A 25,228-nucleotide genomic window follows, 5' to 3' on the forward strand; every position below is an offset into this window, starting at 1 on the left:
ATGGGCCCATACTTAGCCACTTTATCTTTGTATGCCCTCTTTATTTGCTCATTTGCTTGATCCATAGCCTCATAAATGAAGCCCATAGTCAATCTTTCCCCATCCACCAACCGCGACACCTTAACTAGTGGCTCAACAAGCTTCACAATCTTTGCTGCCTTTCTCCAAAATATTTCTTCATTAACTTTCTTTTTCAATTCTTTGCCTTCCAGTTTGTGAGACCATTGGCTTTGATTCCATTCTTCACTGGAAAAAATCTTTAGCAAGTTTCTATGTTGTGAAAGCATAGATTGCAATGTTAAAAAATGAGTAGCAAATCTAGTGATGGCAGGCCTAATAATATCCCTGCCCCTGTGTGTTTCCTCATCAGGCTCAAAATCCATGAATGATTGTAGATAATTTTTTTTATGCTTTTGGCATGATCTACAGTGTTTTTGACCCAATCTAATTTGCCAATATCCTCAAGCATGAGGTCTATGTAATGTGCAGCACATGGGGTCCAAAATATGGTTTTGTGTTTTTCTTTTAACAGTTTACCAGCAAGAACATAGTTAGAGGCATTATCTGTGGTGACTTGAACAACATTAGCCACCCCCACCTCCTCAACAACCTTATCCAATAGCTGAAACAACAATTGTCCATCTTTTACCTTATCAGATGCATCAACTGATTTTAGAAACATGTTCCCTGTGGGAAAAAGATAAGAAAGTTTATGATGGTACAGTTTCTTTGATTAGTCCATCCATCGGACATGATGGTACATCCTGTTCTTGCCCATGAGTCCTTGAAATCTTTCAAATACTCATTAATGGAGGCAATTTCTTTCTGCAAACGATACCCCCTTATCTCATGCATAGTAGGGCCTTTGAAGCCTTTTCCAGCAGCATGTATGGCATCAAACATAGGCTCATAATATGGTGAACGGGAAGCATTGAAGGGGATATCAACATCATACCACCATCTACATATGTAATCACAAGCAGTCTCCCTCAATTCTTTCTTCCAATTGTCATCTAAAGTGGGCTGCATATCGCTGTTGGCATTATGATACAAGTGTTGTCCTTGATGGCAACTCACTCAGAGGTTGATACAGGTGATGGTAACTCAATCAGAGGACAGATCTTAGTACAGCAGGTCAAGAGAGAGATATACGCAGGTTCATTGTGACAAAGCCACGTATACACGCGGGTTAGACGTTCCGAAGACGCGTATGCGTATACACGCACTTTCACGCTAGTAAAAGCCCATACATGTGGGAGAACTTATGTTTTGGTCCGTGGTATTTAGTCCTTGGTATTTGAACCTATGGTTGTGGACCATGGTATCTCGTCTAAAGTGTTGATCCCAAGTATTGGGTCCATGATATTGTTTCTACATGGTTTTGGACCATGGTATCGAGAGAAGCCTAAACCTATATAAGGAGAAGATCATTAGCCAAAGATTGATGAGCAAGGAATGTATGTCTGACGAAGTGTGAAGATCTAGTATGCTGGTTATGGGTTTGTGATGCTTGGCTCAAGTTGGTAATGACAGCGAAGGTTTAAGTAATTATCTTTAGATCTGTTCGCGGGTTGTCTCTGGTGAAAGCGCGTATACACGCAGTTCTGATATAGTCCAGTAGCGTATGCATTATGGGATTTGGAGTTTCAGGTTGCTGTTGGTTCTAGTGGTTGTTGCAGAGTTCTGGGCTCTGGTTTGTGTTCTGGTAACTGTGTTTTGATGACAGGGTTTCAGTGATTCAGTATTGGGTGATTTAGAGATTTATGATACAGGTATAAGTTGATGATTGTATTGCAGCAGTGATTGTTTTGTACTTATGGATCCAGTTTGAAAATGATGAAACGTGGTCCCTGGAAGAAAAGAGGGTTGTAGCCCTCTGCAGGTTGCAGCCTGCGTGCTGGTAAAGGACTGCACCAGTACATTGTAAAAGAAGTTTCTTATTAAAGGAAGATAGAAACAAATTGCAGCAGGTGGTTTTCACCCACATTGGGTTTCTACCTTATATCATAGTGTTCATGTGTGCTCTTTATGTGTGATGATCTGTTCTGTTTACTGTTCATATGGTTAATAATGTTCTGATGCATTCCCTAAAGATGAACTAACTAAATCATAAAGTTTACTGGATGTATGCTAGTTGATTTTAACACAGTCGCGTATATACGCAGATATCCTTAACTGAAGTAGCGTATATGAATTAGAATATGAAAATGAAAAAGTGTTTGATTTGCTAATACTGATTCACCCCCCCCGCTCTCAGTATTATTTCCAACAATTGGTATCAGAGCAGGTCCTTTAGAAGAAGCTTGATCGCTTGAAGGAAAGATCCATCAGAATGGCTAATCTAGAAAGAGAGGCATCCATCAGGCCACCAATCTTTGACGGGAACAACTTTACCCACTGGAAGATAAGAACCACAGCATATCTACAACCGCTTGGAGCAGAAGTTTGGGGAATCGTGGAAGGAGGATACACATACCCATCAGCAATTCCTACAGATACAACAGAGAGAAAACAATATGAACTCAATGCCAAAGCTGTTACTGTCTTATTGGGAAGTTTGACACAATCAAAATTTATGAAGGTCATGCATTTCAAATCAGCTAAGGAAATATGGGACAAAATCATTCTAAGCTACGAAGGAGATGAATAGGTAAAAAGAGCAAAGCTTCAAACTCTCAGAATCTGGTATGAAAATCTTAAGATGCATAGTAATGAAAGCATAGCTAATTACTTCCTGCGTATAGATGAGATTGTAAATTGTATGAGGAATCTGGGTGAAGAATTTAAGGAAGTTGTCTTAGTTGAAAAGGTTTTGAGATCCCTGTCTGCTAAATTTGATTCCAAAGTGTCTGCCATAGAAGAAAAGGAGGATCTGCAGAAAATCACCATGTCGCAGCTTCACGGAATCTTAACTGCTTTTGAGATGAGAAAAGAGGGACCATCAGAAGCCGCATTCGAAGCATCAGGATACATGTCAGAAGAAGAAGATGAGGTAAATTTTGTCAAGAATCTTGAACGGGGAACTGGACGGTTCAAAGGTAAGCTACCTTTCAAATGCTTTTCATGTGGTAGAGTTGGTCACTACGCTGCTAGATGCCCTCATAACAAAGGAAAGATGTCTGAAGAAGGTAATAGAAGCTATTATACCCATGTTAAAAGTAATGACTCATTCAATGGTAGTGAAGACATTAGAAGTCTCATGGCATATGAAAAGAAGGATGTAGAAACTGAAGAAGTTACGAGATTAAACGAACAATTAGTGTCAGTAACCAGAGTAAGGGAGCAATTGCAGGATATAGTAAAAGATAAGAGCATAACAATTCAAAGACTTGAATCGAAGATCCTCTCTCTAAAAGAAGATCTTGAAAAATCAAAGAAGCAAGCTCTTGAGGAACAAGAACAAGAAGTGATCGAATTAAGGCAACAAGTGGAAGAAGGAAGAAAAGCTGAAGAAAACATAAGGAAACAGTATCTGGAAAAGGAAGAACAACATCAGGTTGAGGTAAATATCTTAAAAAGTAAATTAGAAGAAAAGGATAAATTGTTACGATTTCAAGATAGTACTAAGATTTTGGATGACATTCTTGGTAGTCAAAGATCCCCTACTATCAAAACTGGTCTTGGCTTTTATGAATCTGTTGAAGGTGAATCTAGCTCACAAGGTGAGGCAAGGAACTCTAATGAGATGCTCAACAAGGAACAACCAAGGAAAGAAATTCCTCAAAGAAAATCCTTTGCTCCTAACTATGGAAGTGATAGACGATTATTTCCTCCATTGAATAATATTGAATGTTATGTATGTCATAATCTTGGACATGTTGCAGCCAGATGTAGAAGTAGAATGGTTCAAGACCATCACACAAGATCATCACATTTCAGAGGATATTGTTTTGCCTGCAATGTGTTTGGACACAAAGCAATTGATTGCAATAGAAGGAACATGAAATATGTAAGATGTTATACATGCAACAAGCTTGGACATAAAGCAAGGGAATGCAGGAGCAAATTTCAAAATTCAAAGCAAGAGGACCATACATCATCACAATTCCAGGAATTGAAGAAGACAGAATTAGAGACAGAAAGGTGTGACATAACTCAGTTAGCTGACATAACAGACACAGGGGAAACTGAAAGTGAAGACCTTCAGTATTCCATCTTGCATACGCTGATATAATGAAGATAAGTCGCGTATATACGCGAGTTAGAGGCTGCAGAGTCGCGTATATGGAGTTCAGAAGAAAAGGCAGCAGAACAGACTCAGGAAATGGTTCGGTCATGATATGTAATGGTTGGCACAGGCTCAGGGGGAGCATATACTTCAAATAATGCATTGTTGGCATTATGGTTAGAAGTCGTTGATGAAGTTTATGAAGCTAAATGATACATCTTGCTGTTTGATCAAAGGAATGGTATTGCAGGTTTGGATGCTGATGCTTATGGTGCAGATCATATATGATGTATGATAGTGGCTAATGACTATCATGGTCTTGAATGGATTGCTGGTCTTTGAACTTGCATCTGCTCAGGGGGAGCATGGATGGATTGATACAACTTGGCATATACAAAGGGGGAGCCCAATCAGAGATTTCAATAGGTACTCAGGGGGAGTATGGACAGCAGAGGGAAAGAACTTCTTGGTCTGCCCTTTGCCCTTGATGTCAAAGGGGGAGAGTGTCTTGGTGTGGTGGTTGCCATGAAGTTCAAAGGGGGAGATTGTTGGCATTATGATACAAGTGTTGTCCTTGATGGCAACTCACTCAGAGGTTGATACAGGTGATGGTAACTCAATCAGAGGACAGATCTTAGTACAGCAGGTCAAGAGAGAGATATACGCAGGTTCATTGTGACAAAGCCGCGTATACACGCGGGTTAGACGTTCCAAAGACGCGTATGCGTATACACGCACTTTCACGCAAGGAAAAGCGCGTACATGTGGGAGAACTTATGTTTTGGTCCGTGGTATTTAGTCCTTGGTATTTGAACCTATGGTTGTGGACCATGGTATCTCGTCTAAAGTGTTGATCCCAAGTATTGGGTCCATGGTATTGTTTCTACATGGTTTTGGACCATGGTATTGAGAGAAGCCTAAACCTATATAAGGAGAAGATCATTAGGCAAAGATTGATGAGCAAGGAATGTATGTCTGACGAAGTGTGAAGATCTAGTATGCTGGTTATGGGTTTGTGATGCTTGGCTCAAGTTGGAAATGACAGCGAAGGTATAAGTAATTATCTTTAGATCTGTACGCGGGTTGTCTCTGGTGAAAGCGCGTATACACGCGGTTCTGATATAGTCAAGTAGCATATGCATTATGGGATTTGGAGTTTCAGGTTGCTGTTGGTTCTAGTGGTTGTTGCAGAGTTCTGGGCTCTGGTCTGTGTTCTGGTGACAGGGTTTCAGTGATTCAGTATTGGGTGATTTAGAGATTTATGATACAGGTATAAGTTGATGATTGTATTGCAGCAGTGATTGTTTTGTACTTATGGATCTAGTCTGAAAATTGATGAAACGTGGTCCCTGGAAGAAAAGAGGGTTGTAGCCCTCTGTAGGTTGCAGCCTGCGTATTGGTAAAGGACTGCACCAGTACATTGTAAAAGAAGTTTCTTATTAAAGGAAGATAGAAACAAATTGCAGCAGGTGGTTTTCACCCACATTGGGTTTCCACCTTATATCATGGTGTTCATGTGTGCTCTTTATGTGTGATGTTCTGTTTTGTTTACTGTTCATATGGTTAAAAATGTTCTGATGCATTCCCTAAAGATGAACTAACTAAATCATAAAGTTTACTGGATGTACGCTAGTTGCTTTTAACACAGTCGCGTATATACACGGATATCCTTAACTGAAGTAGCGTATATGAATCAGAATATGAAAATGAAAAAGTGTTTGATTTGCTAATACTGATTCACCCCCCCCTCTTAGTATTATTTCCAACAATGACTTCTACTAGCTTGAGGACCATGTGCATCTGATGGAGAGGAGGGTGTGATAGTGAAATAATTTTTGATATTCATATCACCCTTTTTCATTTTACCCTTACCCTTTTCTTGAATAGACTCAAAAGAGGGAGGAACATATCAGAAGGGGTTGGATGCATCAGTACAAGGGATAGAGGAAGAACCCTCAAAATCAAAATGGGGGTTGGTAGCCAACATTTTTTGTATATTCTTCTTCCTCCCAATTTCAGCCTCTAACTCTTTTTGCCTAGCCTTATCTTCTTTAAACTTCTCAAAGTTGGCTAACAAATCCTTTCTAATCTCCCCAATTTCTGGTGAGGTACATGGAGTAATTTGGCTTCTAATCCTTGCCAAGTGTTGTTTCAGCCTATTAATGCCCCCAAGACCATCCTTAATTTTTCTATGGCAAAATTTGCAATGCATTTGACTATCAACCATTTCAACATATGCCCAAGCAACATCTTTCACTCTAGGTGCCATTTTTTGACTTGGAAATGAAAGCAAAAAATCTGAAAATGAAAACAAAAAAAATAACATTGATTCAATGTTCATTTCTTTCAAAAAAAACACTCTTTTCAATTTCCAGATTTGCACATAAAATTTAATAAGCAAAAACAGATTTTTACAAGTGAAAGAAAATATCTCTAGGCGCAAATTGATTCCTCAAGGTTGCTTCAAGAAACCAACTCCTCAATGCTGCCCCAAATGGCTGCCCAAGAAGCTCCTCACTTCAGCTACAATGCTTGCCCAAGATTCCTCACTGCTGCTCCAAAAACAAACTCAACAACTCTTCATAAACTCTCATTGAAATTCTCACTCAAATGCATGAGATGGCTGTGAGGAAATGAGAGGGGTTGGGTGGGTTAAATAGGGTTGAGGAGAGGGGAATGGACCCCAAATACACAATAGACAAATTATAAACCTGTATAAACCTGTTTGGAGTCCTACAAAAAAAAAAAGAAAAAAGAAAACGTTGTTTTTGGGTTCATGGGCTGCAACTCGGCCGACTCTGTATTAACCCGACCGACCGAACCGTTTCATTGGTTGGGTTGACTGGGGGAGGCTATGGCTCGGACCAACTCAGTCGAGTCGGTTCCAAGCCGGCTGTTTCTTAAAACATTGATTCAATTTGACAATTTGTCTCCTCACTTTTGCATTTTCAATGGCATTTGGAATGACATTTTTGAATGGGCAACTTTTATAGGTACTTACATAATGGCAAGGTTATTTATTTCAAGTGATACATCAAATGATTTATTCCTCAACAACCTCTCTTGCCACCTAGATTTGACAACTTCACCCATTCTCCTCGAGTGGTAGTGCCAAATATCCTAGTTAACCAAGCTCCACTCCCTCACATCGTATGCCTCTTGATCTCCCCCTACATCCCTTTGATTTAATCACGTTCTCAATACTTCCTTCCTTCCCTCACATCGTATGCCCACCTGTTAATGTGATGGTGACATGGAGGCTTGTAGAAGCATTTTGAAGCTCTCTTGCCCACACTTTGGGATGATACTTGTTGATTTCATGGAAGAGGAGCATTGGATGGCTTTTGGAGGCTGGATGCTACACCGAAAGCCCCTCGTTTGCCCCCATTTGTTGAAGATGGGTCACCTTTGTGGGATTGTGCCCCTTTGTTTTACACATATGACATGAATACCCCTAAATTGTATTATTTTTTATTATTTATTTGTTGGAAGGGTCTTTTGCCCCTTAATAGGCGAGAATAGGGAATTTTAGCTTAAAAATTAATGTTTTATTATAATGGAAGTTGAACACCTCCTCTATATATATAGTTCCACTTCCTCTCATTTTCTCATTCTTGAATTTTTGCGATTTTTCTCTTGTAAATTTGGATATGGATGGATGAGTTGAGTGATTTTCTTGGGGATCTTGTTGATGTAGATTTTGATCTCTTTTCATGGTGATTTATGGTGAAGCTTGGATGAATGAATGGTAAATGAAGTAGTTTTAACTCCTTTTATCTTGGTTTTATTGGATGGATGAATCATGTATTAAGCAGGTTCCCATGGTATTTGCTTTATGATCCTTGTTAAATTAATTCTTCTTCCAAGTCTTTAAGGAAGTAGTAGGTTGGCTCCTTCCCTTAATTCATTTTGAAATTTGAGACCCTTGATTCAAAACCTTAAGGTAAGTTGGTTTATTTCCTAGTTGTTCTTGAGTCTTGTATCTAGTCCAAGTCTTTCAAGATTGTTGTTCCTTGATCCGATATGCCTGAAAAATATATTGGCAAGCTAAGGTTTTGGAATTCCATCCTCCATCACCCATTTTTCCTTTAAATTCTTTTAAACTATTTTTCTAGGGGTTCCTCTCCAAGATCTGTTAGTTTTTGTAGCATTGGATGTGTTCTAGTCATGAAGCTTCGTGCAGAGGCTAAAATACATGAGATCTCCATAACCCATAAATCATTTCTGGAAATTCCACTTTGAGATGGCTTAATTAGACTATTAACCTATTTTTTAATGTTCTGGTTAATTAATTAGAATTAATTAATTCAAGGTGAGAATTCTCTAAGAACTCACACGAATCAATCCAGAAATGATATGAGCCATCGATTAAGATTTAATCTTGGCCGTTGGAGTCCCAACAGTAAGATATAAGAAGGGATCAATGTGGTGATGGAGATGAGACACTTGAACAACAGTTCCTTGTACAAATCGAGCTAGCAGTAGTAGAGTTCGAGCGAGAGAGGGACGCAGTGTCAGTGAGGGGCAGGGACAGTGATCCAGAGGAAGATTTCCAGATTCGGAGAGGCAACAACAAGAGGCTAAGTTATTCCCAGTGCAAGAATACAAGTGCAGCAACGCGCGAGTGCAGGAATATGACTGCAGGAATGCGCAAGTGCAGTGATGCGTGAGTGGAGGAACACGAGTGCAAGCAACACTAGTGCAGGCAATGTGAGTGCCAGGGTTGCTTAGGGAATCAGAATACCTTTGCTCGATTTTCTTGCTGTGGATTGCCATTTTTCGACATCCAAATTGTACGCAAAATTTCGCTGCTGCATAAAAATAAAAACCCTCACTGCTGCACCAGTTTTCCCAGATTTGGTTTTTCTGGCGACATTTGTCCAAAAATAGCTGTGTAAAATTTATGTGTGTGTGTGTGTGCTAGATTTTCTCAGTTTCTAGTGCTATTTTCTTCCACAGTTTATTTGTGAAAATCACAGTGTGAATTATTTGATATTTGTCGTAGCAAATAATAGATAAATTGTTAAATAAATTAAAAACTAGAAAAATAATTTCCAGTTGCTGTGATAGATGAAATTTTCACATGGTATCAGAGCGTGAGTGATCAGCCGGGAAGCTCAGAAGCGGAGGAGAGAATTTTGCTGTTTAGAGGGAGCAGTAGGCCAAAATTCTCAGAGGCTATGTATTACCTAGATTGGCAGTTCGAATTGCTAGGGCAGGAGTTCGATTTTTTAGTGCAGGGTGGCATAAAAATTTGATTTGCCTATGACAGTGATTCCAACAGTTAGAGGGAGCCGCAACAACTCAGATTTTCGCTGAGCAGATTTTTGGTTGGACGCAGAGGGTTTTGCAGCAACAGAATTAGCGTCAGGTGGAAGAGAAAAACACACACAGAGGGAAAATTTCTCTCAGGGGATCTAGAGTTTTAAAGATCTAATCTACCAATTGCAGATTGGCAGTAGTTGTGAACAGATCTTTTCACTCCAGGAGGGATTGTGAGTAGCAGACTCGACAGTCGAGCAACTGGAAAGAGGGAGATTTTCGGGTTTATTTTCTCCAGTTTTGAGTTTCCAGATTTTGCAGCTCTGCAGGAATGATTGTATGAAATTGGCAGAGGAGGTCGTACGAGTTAGCCAAAATGTAGATCTGGGCAGTAGTTCGACTTCCAGTTGCCAAAAACAAGTGCCAGAGGAAGTGCGAGTTGTCTAGTGTGATTTGCAAAGAAAGGAAGGGTCCCAGCCAGGGACTAGGCTTGAAAGGAGATAATGAGCTACCAGATCCAGGAGGAGGAGGAATATGAAACTCCAGCGTGCTGAATGGGCAAGGACTAGGCTTGAAAGGAGATAATGAGGCACCAAATCCATGGGGAGGAGGAGTATGAAACTCCAGTGTGCCGAATGGGTAGGGTCCAACACAGTTGCAACAAGGAGATTAGTCAGATCAGTTCCAGATTGTTGTAGCTGGACCATCACTTTTGCTACAGGAGCCCAAAATATCATAGTAGTAGGTTTAGTGTCAGCAGACACAATCTGTCATTAGACAGTTGCAAATCTAGTTGCAGTCAGTACATGAGATATAGTTGCAGAGCCAGATGCAGTGACACTGGTAGTGTGAATTGCCCAGTTGCAGTATGTAGGTGCAGTTCCAGCCAAAAGATTCATAGCGCAAAGCTACGCGGTCATATTTCCAGTACAGGAGGACAATGCGAGCTGCCAGGAGGGAGCAAAGAGATTTCCCATAGGGAGATCGAGACTGTCTAGCATAGAGGGAGCAGCCATATGGAAGCTAGCGCTTCAGGATTTGGGGAGATCATACTCGTTATTGCAATAGTTGAAGTAGCAGTGTGGAAACATCAATAGAGCAGTAGTAGCAACAATATGAGTAGATCAAATTTTGCTATGTTTGTTGTTATACCCCCAGAAGTGAGGTGGGGCGATTTGGCACTGTAGTCCTAGAATTGCAGAGTTGGGCATGGTCCATTGAGGTATCCTCCTCATGGATCATTACTTGGCTACGGGGGCCCACAATATTGAATAGCAGGATGGATTAGTGTTAGAGATGCAGTCACATTCCAGAGTGACAGTTGCAGACTAGTAGCGTCAAGTGCTGGGGAGCCAAATGCAGAGTTGGCAGCAGTGCAGATTCTTCAGTGACAGTGCAGAGGCTAGTAGCAATTAGGACTCGGGAGACAGATGCATCATACTGAATGCAGTGGATTCAGTTTTTTGGATGCTTCTCAGTTGCAGTTGCAGCAACAATAGATGAGAGGGAGTTGCAATGCAGATGCAAAGTGGGCAGCAGTATAGCAGTGTTAGCAACAACACAGATGCAACATTAGAGTTGCGCAGTGGTTGGTGGGCAATATGGTCAGACATCAGCAGCGTGACAGGAGATGGTATAGAGACAGGGTGTTGTGGCAGGATGTGCAACACTAGAACACAGTCCTCGCTAAGAGGGAGTGTTAGTTTTTGTAGCATCGGATGTGTTCTAGTCATGAAGCTTGGTGGAGAGGCTAGAAGACATGAGATCTCCATAACCTAGAAATCGTTTCTGGAAATCCCAACTTGAAATGGCTTAATTAGATTATTAACCTATTTTTTAATTTCTGGTTAATTAATTAGAATTGATTAAGTCAAGGTGAGAATTCTCTAGAAACTCACACGCATTGATCCAGAAATGATCTGAGCCATTGATTAAGATTTAATCTTGGTCTTTGGAGTCCCAATAGGAAGATATAAGAAGGGATCGATGTGGTGATGGGGATGAGACACTTGAGAAACAATTCCTTGTGCAAATCGAGCTAGCAACAGTAGAGTTCGAGCCAGAGAGGTACGTAGTATTAGTGAGGAGCAGGGATAGTGATCTAGAGGAAGATTTCTAGATCTGGAGAGGCAACAGCAAGAGGCTGAAATATTCCCACTACAGGAACGTGAGTGCAACAACGCGCAAGTGCATCAATGCGTGAGTGCAGGGAACACGAGTGCTAGGGTTGCTTAGGGAATATCTTTGCCAGATTTTCTTGCTGTGCATGGCCATTTTTCGACATCCACATTGTACTCTGAATTTCACTACTCATAATAATAAAAACCCTGACTCCTACACTGGTTTTCCCACATTGGGTTTTTTCGGGGACATTTGTCCAAAAATAACTGTGTAAAATTTATGTGTGTGTGCTAGATTTTCTCAGTTTCCAATGCTATTTTCTTCCGCAGTTTATTTGTAAAAATCACAGTGTGAATTATTTGATATTTGTTGTAGTAGACAACAGATAAATTGTTAAATAAATTAACAATTAGAAAAATAATTTCTAGTTGCTGTGATAGATGAAATTTTCACAAGATCATCTGATAATACCTTAATATTGTGTGTCTGGGGAGCTCCTCTTTGAACTCAAATCCTGGAATTTCCAAAACCTAGCAATCCTAACCTATGGAGAAGCCCTCCTTGAGTTGAAGGAGAGCTCGCTAGAAGCAAGAAGAGGGTTGGTGAGGTGATAGTGGTCCTCTTTAAGGTGCGGTGGGTTTCACACTTAAGCTTTTGGACTTTATCTTGAGAAGTGCGAGATTTTGCTGTAACAAGTCCCATTGACTAATTTTCGAGTCCCATTAACTAACTCTTTGGTCACTTGTTGGACTATAGTAAATTATCTCATCTTATGTCCATTCATTGTTGATCCCGACATTTCATCATTGTAACTTGTTGACAACATCATGTTCCTTTTCGACAACATCAACAACATCAAATTCCTTGACATTGACATCAACGGAATTGAGCTTCTTGTTGCTCACATTAGCAACAACAAGGTCCTTGGTGGCATATTTTTGTTGATAGACACCATGTTGATGTTGCTGACAACAACAAGACTCTTGTCGATTGATGCTCTATAGATGACATACTCGTTGGCGTACTTCTTGTCAACAACGCATGTCTTGGTACAACCCTTGTCGGCATAGCCTTTGTTGATGCCCTTGTTGGGGCACCTCTTCTCAATGTTGTTAGTCTTGGCCGAAACTCTTGTCTATGGACTTTGGTATTCATGATGTTGTCAACATTTGTCAACTCAAGCCTTATGAGCCTTCACAATTGGAGGGAGAGGTTCCAGCTACGCATCTGGATGCAACTGTTCCATATATTCGGCAACCTTTGTCTAACGTCACTCTGCTTGATGTTCATTCTGAAACCACTAGACAGAAATAGAAAACCACATCGTTGGCTGCAAAGGCACCCTTTACTCACCTGATTTTGTTATTTTAATTATCTAATAATCCTTCCATTATAAAATAAAAAATAGAACTATATTTTTGATCATACTGACCATGCTTCTCATCATACTTAATAGAGGGACAAGAAATATATCTAGTTGGATTCATGATGTGTGCGAGAATTTTTAATATTCTGACTGATGATCACATTAACGAAACAAAAAATTTACCTTATCTGCACTGAAATATTTGTATTTTGATGGATCTGGGACTTACATGAACTGATGAAACAAAGTGACTTTCCCAATCAGCTCTTTCTGTAACACTTTCCTTACCTACAGACACTGGGGACAATTTTCCATAATCAGGAAGAAAATAATTAGACTTAATGGTTGAAAAGTGGATAATATCTTATATTTGTGCATTTATATTTCTTAATTCCTATTTTGGGAAACACATGTAAATCTCAGCTACTACTCCACCCAACTAACCTACCAGTTGTAGATCTCACCTCAGTCTTTGCCTACTCTTCATTGCCTCTCTCTCTCTCTCTCTCTATCTATATATATATATAAGAAAGAAATAATTAGACTTAGTGGTTGAAAAGTGGATAATCTCTTATATTTGTACATTTATATTTCTTAACTCCTATTTTGGAAAACACATGGAAATCTCAGCTACTACTCCACCCAACTAACCTAGCAGTTGTAGATCTCACCTCAGTCTTTGCCTACTCTTCATTGCCCCCCCCCCCTCTCTCTCTCTATATATATATACGGAATATCGAGTGTACAATTTGTTCAGTTGCAGCAATTCTTCTCCTGCATGTTCACTTCTTATGTAAGTGTTTCCATTGCTGTCATCCTCATGCACGTATCAGACAATGTAGGCTACATTTTGTTAAAGAAATGGGATTAGATTCACTTGGAAGCATTTTACCTTCTGGGTTAGTGTGGCTACTACTAGGTTCTGGTATAAATTTCCGCTTAATATGCTATAGCTCTTCTGCTAGAGGAGTTATTTATTGTCTTTGAATTTACCTGCTAAACTGTCTGTTTATTATTTGTTGTTATTGTATCTCACAACATTGACCAACCTGTCTTGCTTTATTCTATTCCTTCCAGTTTGATAATTTTGTTTAGTTTGTGGCTAGGCATTTTGTCAATTTCAAAATCCATGTTTTTTAACACAATGAAAAGTTTTGAATAGTAATTGTTTTATATCACTTGGGAGTTCAGACATACTTATCTTGACTTATGTAAAGGAAGGGTAATGCATTACCTATGTACAGATTTCTTCTGAGCTTATGGTTGACACAATTTAGATCTGGTGTGCGTGAGATAACTGCCTATTAACAGATTCATCAGAGAGTATGTGAAATATTGGTAACAAGATTTATAAGCAATGCTCAACCTGTTGTATTCTTATCTGAAGGTGGGTTTTTTTTATATTTTTATCAGTTGCTAATGGTATTCCATTACACTCTACAGCTTGGTGCGGGGGATTGAATTTTTGGTCAAGATTGCTCAACATGAAAGCTTTGAGTATCCTATAGGTATCTTGTTCCTTTTGAGCCATTAGCTTTCTGCAAGTAATTGATGCGATATTGATGGCATTGTACGATTATTTATGTCCTTCAACTGATGGCATAGGCATGAATATTCCACAGGTTTCTTATTTCAATATAGTTAAACAAAGAAATTGCACAAATGCAGATTTGATCATTACAAGTGCATTTTACGGCATACATGAACTTGTTTGAAATATACTGCCTATTAGATACGATACATTGTTTCTTGCTTGCAGTGCATGTAATTGTTATAATCTCTATTCCAGCAACCTAGGTAAATTAATTCTTTATGATTTCCTTAACTGGATTTTGAATCCTTCAGCTCATAGAATAAAATACACTTACTGGAAATTTAACTGGAAATAAAAAAATCAGCAGAAGCTACAGGAAACCAATCTCCAAAATGCAGAGAAATTTCTGCCCTTCAAATATCTGCTTTTTATTAAATTTACTTCAATCTTACAAGGGCTCCCAAAATGTGAACATAAGAAAAATTACAGCAAAACCTGGCTGTTATGGTGCAAAATTATAGCCTGCATGGCCCTGCCAAAACCTCCTGAAAAACCCTCTTGCTGCTGCTGAAATCTGTCCCAGAAATTTGTATGTCCATACTTCTCTTTTGCTAGGTTGTATGGCCTCCTGAAGTTGCCTCTGCACTTGCTATATATGGCTCCTTCAATTTATGAGAGCTGGATTAATCTCCTTTCGCTGCACACACTATTTCTTTTTTTCTCCTTTGGACTTGCACACAAAGTGAAAACCCTTTATCACTCTTTTACTTTTGTTTTTTTTAACACTCTTTGTATCATACTCTTTGTGTCTTTTCCTTTCATTTTATAACGTTGAGTTAATGACTAAGTCTTCATAACCCTAATCTCTCACTGAGATTGACGGTTGGGATTAAATCCCAATTGACGAGGGAGATTACAATTAAATTACTCATGTAGATACTTTACATTTTATTCAAAATTAATCAACTCAGTAATGAAATATTCTTCACTTTAATAATTAATTTTAATTAAAGTGAAGTACAAATAGAATGGACCTTTTTGGACGACGTACACACATTCAACACTAGACTTGTGTGGAAGTTCCTATCCGATGCTATAAACATCAACACTACCTCTTAGTGAGGAAGGAACTTCTTGAAAAACCGCTTGGGAATCGGGATTGGATTTCCTTTCAATCTTGGCACAATGTCCCACACATTGTCCTACACCATGGCATTCCTCCAAACATGCTGGTCTATTGCTTCTTCAATGATGCTACTTATTAGTGCCATATAGTTTGGAAACTCCTTCAAAGGCTTGTTCTTCCTGACAGCCCTCCTAGGACCCTCCTCATGCTGTTGAGCATCTCTCAATATTTGCATGAAGCATTGTGGTGTTGTGACAAAACTAGAACGAGTTGATTTCTGCTCGACCTCATCTGAAGGTTGAGTTCCTGATCTGGAAGTTGTTGTTTTAGACTCAACCTTTGGAGCTTCCTACTTGTCTTTTGTCACTTGTAGGGTCTCATGTGATTTCCTGGATGCAAGGTTCTTCTCAAACGTCACATCTTAGCTCACCATAGTTCTTTGCTGTGCTAAAATGAAAATCTTGTAAGCCTCCTAAGCCACACTATATCCCATAAACACACTCTTTATGTTGGAGGGCTCTTTCTTGGCCCTCTTCTCTTTTGGTACATGTATATACACTAGATAAACAAAGATACATAAGTAACTCACCTTTGGCTTGACACCAGTGAATGTTTCTTCTGGTGTCTTGTCCTCCAAGATTCTGTGAGGACTTCTATTCTAGATGTAGACCACTGTATTGGATGCCTCTATCGAAAATAACATGGGCAATTCTTGATCATGGATCATGGCCTTATCGACCCCTATGATTGACCTGTTCTTTTTCTCATCAATTCCATTATGTTGGGTGTTGTAAGATACTATCAGCTCCATTTTAGTTCCTACCTCCTTGTAGATATCCTTAAAGTCATTAGAGGTATACTCACCCCGATTGTCTAACGTAACCTCAGGACATTGATTTTCTTCCCTATCTGGTTCTCCACAAGAGTCTTGAACTCTTGAAACTAACTGAAGACCTCATCCTTTGTCATTAGGAAGTAGATCAATGTCTACCTACAAAAGTCATCAATAAAAGACACATAATACATGCCTCCCTAGCTACTGGCATCGACCCGCATACATCTGAATGTAACAGATCCATAATGTTTGGGAAAACAACCTTGTCATGCTTGCCAAGTGCATACCCTCTGCACACCTCTTGTTGCTCAACACTGAATTTTGGAATATCAGTGACAATCTCCCTCATAATTGGTAACAAACTGTAATGCAGGTGCCCCATCCTCCTATGCCACAACTCACACAAATTGTCACTTCTATGAACCAAGGCTCAAATAGGCTCACCTCGTAACCTGTCCAAGTTGCCCTATATAACCCCAATAATTGAGTTGTTTCAGGGTTAGATCCTTCTTGTTTGCTAAGTGTTTTCCCTTTCTGGAAATCCACGACAAAACCCTTGTCTTCCACGACAGAGACTAAGAGAAGGTTCTTCTTAAGCCTTGTAATATACATCACATCCTTGACTTCCAACGAGCTTCTTGACTTGAGTTGAAATGGAATTGTCCCACCTTTTATTTCACACTCGACATCATTACCAAGCTCCATGTGTACCCCTGAGTCCTGCTCCATCAGACTAGTAAACAAGTCATTTGCTGATGTCATATGGTGAGATGCACCACTGCCCATGTACTGTCCATTCCTGGAAATTGTGTTGGTAAAACGATAGGAAACAAATGAGAAGTCATCCTCAATTTTTGCAACAAACTCGCTCATCTAAATTTCTGCTGAGGATGCTACTTTGCTGCTACAACTTCCCTTTGCCCTTCTTCCTTTCTGGACATTGTGATGCATAGAGACCATGCTTGTGACTTATGAAACACTCGATTTTACACAAGTCTTTGTTCTTCCTTGGTTGTAAGGCTAACTCCTTACTCTCTCCTTTACTCGAACCCTTTCCTTTGCCTTTCCTTGTCTATTTGACAAGGGCCAAGTTCTCATTACCTTCATATCTGTTCCTGAGTCTCTTCTTGGACACAATCATCCCAAAGCCTCTCAAAAGTGGGTAGGTTCTCCCATGCATAGCTACCTTTGGTAAATGGTTCCCAAGGCTTTGAGAATCCATTCAGTGCCATAATTACCAATTCTGCATTGGTCCCCTTCTCCCCAATTGTTGCAAGTTGGTCGTGGATCTTAGTGATCTTCATGAGTTAACTAATAATTGAGTCTGATCTGGACATCTGCATGGATCTGATCTTCTTTGTTAATACCATCTTCCTGTTTATTTTTTCGCTCTGGTAGAGACTTACCAGGGCATTGAACATCTCCTTGGTTGTCTTCTTTTTTGACAAGTGATGAATTAGATGATCCTTCACTACATCCAAGATTACTCGCATGGCTTTGATCTCCTTCTCCTGAGCTACCAATTGTTGCAGATTTGTCAATGAAGGAACTACTTTGTCAACAATCTCCCAAAGATCATTTTCCTTCAAAAGCAAAGTAACTATTGCTTTCCGGTGAAGGAAGTTTGAAGCTCCATCTAATTTGTCCTTAAACCTGAGACTAGCTGCTGCCATTCTAGATCTAAATAAAATTGCTCTGCGAATGTGCTTAGTCTTTCAAGGACCCAGTAAAAAGTAACTTGTGGTCCCCATATTTACTAGATCTGCCTGTTGTATACCTAGATCTGCACTAGATCTGTTTGATGGTCACATAGATCTACAAGATCTGCCTGCTGTAAACGCAGATCTGTACTAGATTTGTCTATTGGTCACTCAAATCTGCAAATTTTGCTTGCTGCATACCCAAATTTGCAAGAGATCCTATCTGTTGGTCAATTAGATTTGCAAGATATGCGTACTATAAACCTAGATTTGCACTAGATCTGTTTGTTGGTCTCTCAGATCTGCAACTATAGCCTTCATATATGTTGCTATAACCACCATATATGCAGTGTCACAGGGTTCGATGAACTTAAACCTTTAGGTTCGAAATTCGGCAAACCTTAAAAAATTTTTGAAATTCGTTCAGGTTCGCCAAACCTGTTCGAACTCGAACCTATTCTAACTCGAACCTGAAAGCGAACCTTAAGCCGAATTTAATCGAATTCAATTTTTTTTGTTGAGGTTCGAATTAGGTTTGGTAGTTGGTTTTCGACAATCTTCCGGCGAAAAAAATCCTTTATAAACAACATTGCGTTAAGGATTTAGCACAACGAGTGTCGAGTGAGTTCCGACTCCTGAGGGAGCGAGTGAGATTTGCGTGCAACCGTGAGTGAGTTGGTGAGATCTGCGTGCAGCGTGAGTGCGTTCGTGAGTTTTGCGTGAGTTGAGGACTCTGAAGACTGCTGAGTGTCCATTGTGTAGTCACGTAGTGTTGAGTGCGGCGTGCTCACTGCCCACTGCCTAGTGCCGACTCCCGAGTCACTGCGGAGACTGTCGACTGGTCAAGCGGCGCTGCAGAAGCCCGAGTGGAGTCGTGGACAGTGGATTCTCATTCGGTTAAGCTCCTACCAGCTACGGTAAGTGCACTGTGCACCTTGATTTGTCTCCGTGTGAAGGTATGGAGTAATAGTAAATACCAGTAATTCTGTTCTGTTTTTAGTATTTACTGTTTGATCTTGTTTTGTCATTTTCTATGTAGACTCGAAAGTTGTATTGCATTTGTTGTATTGATCTTGTTTTGTCATTTTAACTTGAGGCTTGGTTGTACCCTGTAGGCTATAATCATTGAAAGTATGTTACATAGGAGTGATTAAGTTATGAGTGGTTTTGATATCTCTCAAGTTCCTCCAAGATTCCAGCTATCTCTTCCTTTAGTCCTTTGCCCAGGATATTCATTCCTGGCTTACCACATAGGTCCGATGGTAAAATGGTTTTCTCTCTAGATTCCATTTCTGTTTTTCTTTCTGGGCTTAGAATGTTTCCTAAGATTAGCAGAGGCTAGGTTGTAGAAACTTGAGGAAAGATTCAGGTTATTTGTTTGCGACAGAGGTTTCTCAGTTGAGATGCTACTTCTTGTACTGGGCTTTCCCTAATGTTCTTCTTGATATGTTTGAAATTTGAATTAATGAACACTGCTTGACAGACTGTAGGTTGTTTGACGTCCACCTGAAGCCTTTGAGTGAGCAGTTGGTCCCATATTCCTAGGGTGGTGGTTAGTCTATGTGATCAATTCCCAAAGATGCGGCAATTAGTCCAACAAGGATATATGGAAACATGATGCCCATATGTTTAAAGACACCTCTCAATTTCAGAACACTATTATGTATGATGGGGTTAATATATCCTCTCGTGTGATTCAAGCCTAATGTAGAACATATTATCAAATATAAATTTGAAAATCCAAAAATTATTGTGAATTTTTGAATCAATGGTTAATGATTAAATATCAAACAATGAATCACAAATAAATTACATTAGAAAACACAAACTAAAATTATCATTTATGAAAGCAACAACTTTTCATAGGCTTGAGAAATGGTCAGGTGTAAACAATTTGCAAGTGGGTTTTTGTCTCAGGGAAAAAAATACTTCTGTTTCTTTTTTCCAGTTACTGTTCTAGTGATAAATTAACAAAATTCCATTTCCTACTTCTGCCTAGAAGAAAGCTATAAATCAAGCTTATAATTCTCCTTAATGATGGTCAATATCTCGATTCTCATTAGTGAAAAGACGCCTGAAATTCTCTGCTGTTATGAGTTTTCAGTCACGAAGTAAAAAGTTTCCAGACTGCTTAGAAGTTAGAACCATCAATCTTGAACATGATATTTTGTATTGGTTCAATGTTTCTGATGGGGTTTATTTGTGTAAGAATGCAGGTGGGGTAGGCTAAAGGTTGTACAGCAACTTCATATGTCCATTTGCCATTGTCTCATTGTGTTTGCTGAACTGTTTTCTCACCCTCGGGCCTCAACTGCAGCATGAATGGAACCAATAGATATATTAGAAAGGGTGACTAGAGAAGGAAAGCTCCTAGCAAGATCCATGACTAGTTCTTAAAGCATATTGAAGTCTGTTTCCAATTTAACTATCGGCTCACTTTGACAAGCCACAACTTCTGATAACTTTGCATTCCTGGATCTTTGAGATTCTATTTGACTTCCCATTCTGCTGCTATAATGAGAAAAGGCCACCTTTATATCCTGTATCCGATCACTGCAATAATATATATGGTAGCATCATCACATATTTCAATTTTCTGGTTATCTTCCCTTTTGACGGCTCTTTCATTTCTTTCCAAAGAATTTGAGTTTACTTTCTTTTTATCAAATTTGACTGTTTTCTTGGTCAGGCTATATTTTTTTATGCCTTTTCTATAAACAAAAGCATATAGAGCAAATACTGTCTTTTTCTGTATGAAGCTATGAATCATAATAGAGATTATAAGGCCTATTTTGTATCGTAATTTAGTTTTCTCACCACATTTTAAAAACTTATTTCAGTTTTATCCTCATTTGTTTGCATATGGAGGTTTTGAGAGTGACTTATTCTTACTGTTTGTAACTTTGTTGTATTGTAATTTACCAGTGGTTTGTGTCTTATGTCTGTACATTAGCTTCTGCATCTTCTTCAGTTTGAAAAGACTAGCCACTACACTACTACCTGATCTGCTCTGCCTTCACATATTTCAAACATAGATAGTTGCTGGGCTGTGAGCCTGTGACAATGTGATTGATTGTAAAATCCCCCCAGCTGATAAGAGTTGATTTATTGTAGCCCAAGTTGTTTTCACCCCTGCTTCTTTACTCATTTAATTTCATTATTTTCTTTATGAGAAAACCATGCTTGAAATGGTCAACAGAACCTAGTTTTTTCCAATTTCTTCAGGCTCAAATTCACTCTAAAAACCTGTAGTAGTGTAATGGGCTGCAACTTTCTGTTTTTATATTGTAATCTCTCTTTTTTCTTGGTGAAAAAGTAATATTTTTAACATGAGAATTTCTCGAATTTCATGCTCATGCTTTACATAGCAGTTACGAATGAGATTCATGTGCTAATTGAAGTTTTATTTGTATTTGAATTTCACTATTTTATCATCTATTTAAATTGTAATCCTAATATGCCAACATAAATGCAGACATATTTGTCATGGCACCTCCAAAGTCAACGACAAAATGATGGAAATATGTGGAGAAATTGGATGGGCCTCATGGGAGGCAATTGAAATGCAAGCTATGTAATGATGAGTTTTTTGGATCTTTAACTAGAGTGATGGACCACTTACTTTCTGTCACTAATGGCAAAGGAGGTGGTGTTGAAGGTTGCAAGAATGTGCCTGTAGAGCTCAAGGAGACACTTCAGAAAGATTATGACAATATACAAAAGGCCAAGAAAATGAATGAAAACAAAAGACAATGTGTTCAAACAGAAATTACAATGAATTACAATTCATTTTCTGCGCTTTCTTCAAGCATGGTTGGTGTTGGAAGTTCATCTTAGTCAAAGATCGGTAAATCAAGTGGGACAGCTACATTAAATTCTCTTTGGAAGCCCATGTAGAAACAAGAAGTTGATGATGCTGTATGTGATATGTTCTTTGAATATGAAATTCCATTTAATGTGGCAAGAAGCCCTTACTTCATCAATGCGTGTAAGATGATGGCAGATTTTGGTAAAGGATATGTCCCTCCTAGTTCTGAGGCTATAAGGACCACTTTTTTGAAGAGGTCAAAAGAAAGAGTTACAAACAATTTGCAGAAGATCAAAGACTCTTGGAAGGAAACATGGTGCACACTTTTATCAGATGGTTGGTCAGATATGAATCATAGACCTCTTATTAATGTGTTGGTTTATTGCCCTAAAGGGGTACTTTTTTTGAAAGCAGTTGATGCATCAAGGAATAAAAAGACCTCTGAATTAATTTTCAAGATTTTAGAGGAAGCTATTCTTGAGGTTGGAGAAGAAAATGTGGTCCAGGTTATAACTAATAGTGCTTCAAATTATGTCGGAGCAAAAAAAATGATCATGGATAAATATAGAAAAATATATTAGACACCTTGTGCTGCTCATTGTCTTGACTTATTGTTACATGACTTGGCAAAGTTTCCATGGATTAACGAGACAGTTCGGAGGGGGAAACAAATTTCTCATTTCATATTTAACCATCAATTCACATTGAGCTTGTACAGGAGTAACACACCTAGAGAGTTGCTCAGGCCCTGTGACACCAGGTTTGCCACATATTACATTACTATCAAAAGGCTAGTTGAAGAAAAAGGGAGTGTAAGAGGTGTTTTTTGCAACAATGAGTGGGAAAAGTCTCATCTTTCAAAGGAAGCTAAAGGAAAGGAGTTGGAACAGGTGGTTTTAGGGAATGCTTTTTGGGACAATGCTCAGAAGGTCTTAAAAGTATGTGAACTAACTGTTGATATGCTTCACATGGTTGATAGTGATACCCCTTCCATGGGTTTGTTTATGAGGGCATGGATCGTGCTAAAGAAGCCATTGCAAAATCTTTTAATAATGAGGAAAATGAGGACACTGCAATATGGGAGGTGATTGATGAAAAATGGAAGATGTTGCATAGTCCTTTACATGCAGCAACTTGTTATTTGGATCCTAAACTCTTTGGGATAGAAAGAACAAATGACGCAGAAGTCATGAATGGCCTTTATGATGCATTTGAACGGTTGGTTCTTGATCTAGAAGAATGCAGAAGAATTAGAGAGCAACTCCGAGCATACAGGTTGGAAGAGGGAATATTTGCAAAATCTAGTGCAGTACAAGATAGGCCCAATATTCCTCCAGGGAGATGGTGGCAGTTTTATGGATTAGAGACTCCTGAATTGCAATGTTTTGCAATTCGTATTCTGAGCCAGGGATCAAGTGCATCTGCTTGTGAAAGGAACTGGAGTAGCTTTAACGATATCCAGTCCAAGAAAAGAAACAAATTATTGTCTACAAGGTTGGAAGACCTTGTTTATGTTCGCAGTAATTTGAAGTTGGCCTTGAGTAGTGTGGCCAAAGATGCATCTAGTTCCTCTTAGCCATGATTTGATGTTGATCCAGGGCCAGAAGAAGATGATATTAGCATTGATGGTGACTCACTAGATGAGCCAAATGTTGGAATTCCATCTATTGATGACTTTGATGATCACCACTCTAGTGCCTTTACTATGCCATCTATACATGATGATTTAGAGGTTTTTGATGATACAAGTAGGCCATAAGTATAGATTATCTATGTTTTTGAATTTCCTAGAACAATTTTATGGATTATAACAACTTGGCATTATGACTTCCTTATTATATTAGCATTGATGGTGGCTCACTAGATGAGCCAAATGATGGAATTCCATGTGTTGATGACTTTGATGATATTATGATCAATCATGCAGTTATCGTTATCGGGATATTATCGGCAAGGGAAAAAATCGGGAAAAAATTGGAAAAAATCGTAAAAATCGGGAAAAAATCGTAAAATACAAAAATATTCATTTTTTTAATATCTAAAGCATCTACAACATAAAATAAATACATTGACACATAAATATGATAAAAGAACTAATATATAAGATGTGTAATATCATTTCTAGTGCTACATCACACATAACAGTGAATCATGTCCTGAATAGTAAGTCCTGACTCCTGAGTCCCAACTCAGCCTCAAAATATCAACAAAAAATATAATAATGTATCCCATATCATAAGTCATAATGTCATATACAATGAAATGAACCAAATAACTAAAGTCTAATACTACTGATTTCCTCTGCCCCTCTTGCGAGAAAATGCAATAGCGTTCCCTTTCCCTCTAGATGTAGATGCCGGTGGAGTTGGAAGTGGACTCTGCTGTGCTCTAGAAGTTGAAAAATAGGAGCTATAAGAGGTAGACCACGTCCTCTACTGGTGGCAGGGGTAGCCCGGGTAGGTGGTGTCACTTCCTCCTCTTGTTGCTCCTCCTCCTCCTCCTCCCGCTCTACGCCTTCCACTACCTCCTGCTCTAACCAATCATCGACAGACTCCATGAGAGGCCTCTCGGCCTCAACCCTCCATGCAGCAGTGGTGTCAATCCCATCCAATGAGATGACCTCCATATCAGGTATCCTCTCGAGTTGTCTCACCCACAATTGAAGATTGTAGTAGACGTAGACCATGTCATTAAGTTGCTGGGACTCCAACCTATACAAAGATCATAAAATAATATTTATAAAAAAATATTGTTTAATGAATTCAACAAATTATTTGGAAATTTGCAATATTTTAAGTTTTAAGTTTAACTTGTTGCGCTTATTCTTGTGGTACCCTGGCACCATACATTCTCCACCATGCATCTACAACAAAATCACAAATAAAATTTTAAATAAACATAAGAAAAAAAAATGAAATTTGAAAGTTGAAGCAAAGTATGAAGTTATGAACTTGAACAGACAATGAAATTTGAAACAAACTAAAAAATACTTGGCATTTTAGTCGTCCTATTAGTCACAACCATGTCAAAGCCAAATGTGCCACTTGCCATCCTGTATGTCTCAATTTCTTTGGATATTTCTGTACGTTTTGCTGGAGATCGCACCATCCTATGAACATAGGTTAAGAATCCATCCATGATCTCAACATTAAATACGAACCCACAAGGGTAAGAAAATGCGGGGTTTAGGTAGATCCTTGCAGCATGAATGGGACGATGGGGTGTGTTGTTCCATCGTTCATCAATCACTTCCCATAGGAGGAGTTGTTTCTGAAACCCCTCATTTCTCTTATCATCATAGTAGGCCC

The 25,228-nt window shown here is 39.0% G+C and overlaps 1 protein-coding gene across 4 annotated transcripts in view; it reads left to right on the forward strand.

Moving 5' to 3' along the window:
* Positions 1 to 25,228, forward strand: part of LOC149146967 (uncharacterized) — a 223,113-nt gene that overhangs the window by 16,087 nt on the left and 181,798 nt on the right. For all 4 annotated transcript variants that reach the window (XR_016262855.1, XM_089440631.1, XM_089440630.1 and 1 more), the window contains exon 4: positions 14,361 to 14,425. Coding sequence is in view for 3 of the 4 variants with exons in the window: in XM_089440631.1 (XP_089296757.1) it covers positions 14,361 to 14,425 (65 nt within the window). In the remaining variant the exon portion in view is untranslated. The remainder of the gene's footprint in view (positions 1 to 14,360; positions 14,426 to 25,228) is intronic.

Source organism: Pinus tabuliformis, chromosome 9 (assembly GCF_031772625.1).
Source record: "Pinus tabuliformis cultivar Carrire ecotype Pingquan chromosome 9, CPIR1, whole genome shotgun sequence".
Lineage (NCBI taxonomy): Eukaryota > Viridiplantae > Streptophyta > Pinopsida > Pinales > Pinaceae > Pinus > Pinus tabuliformis.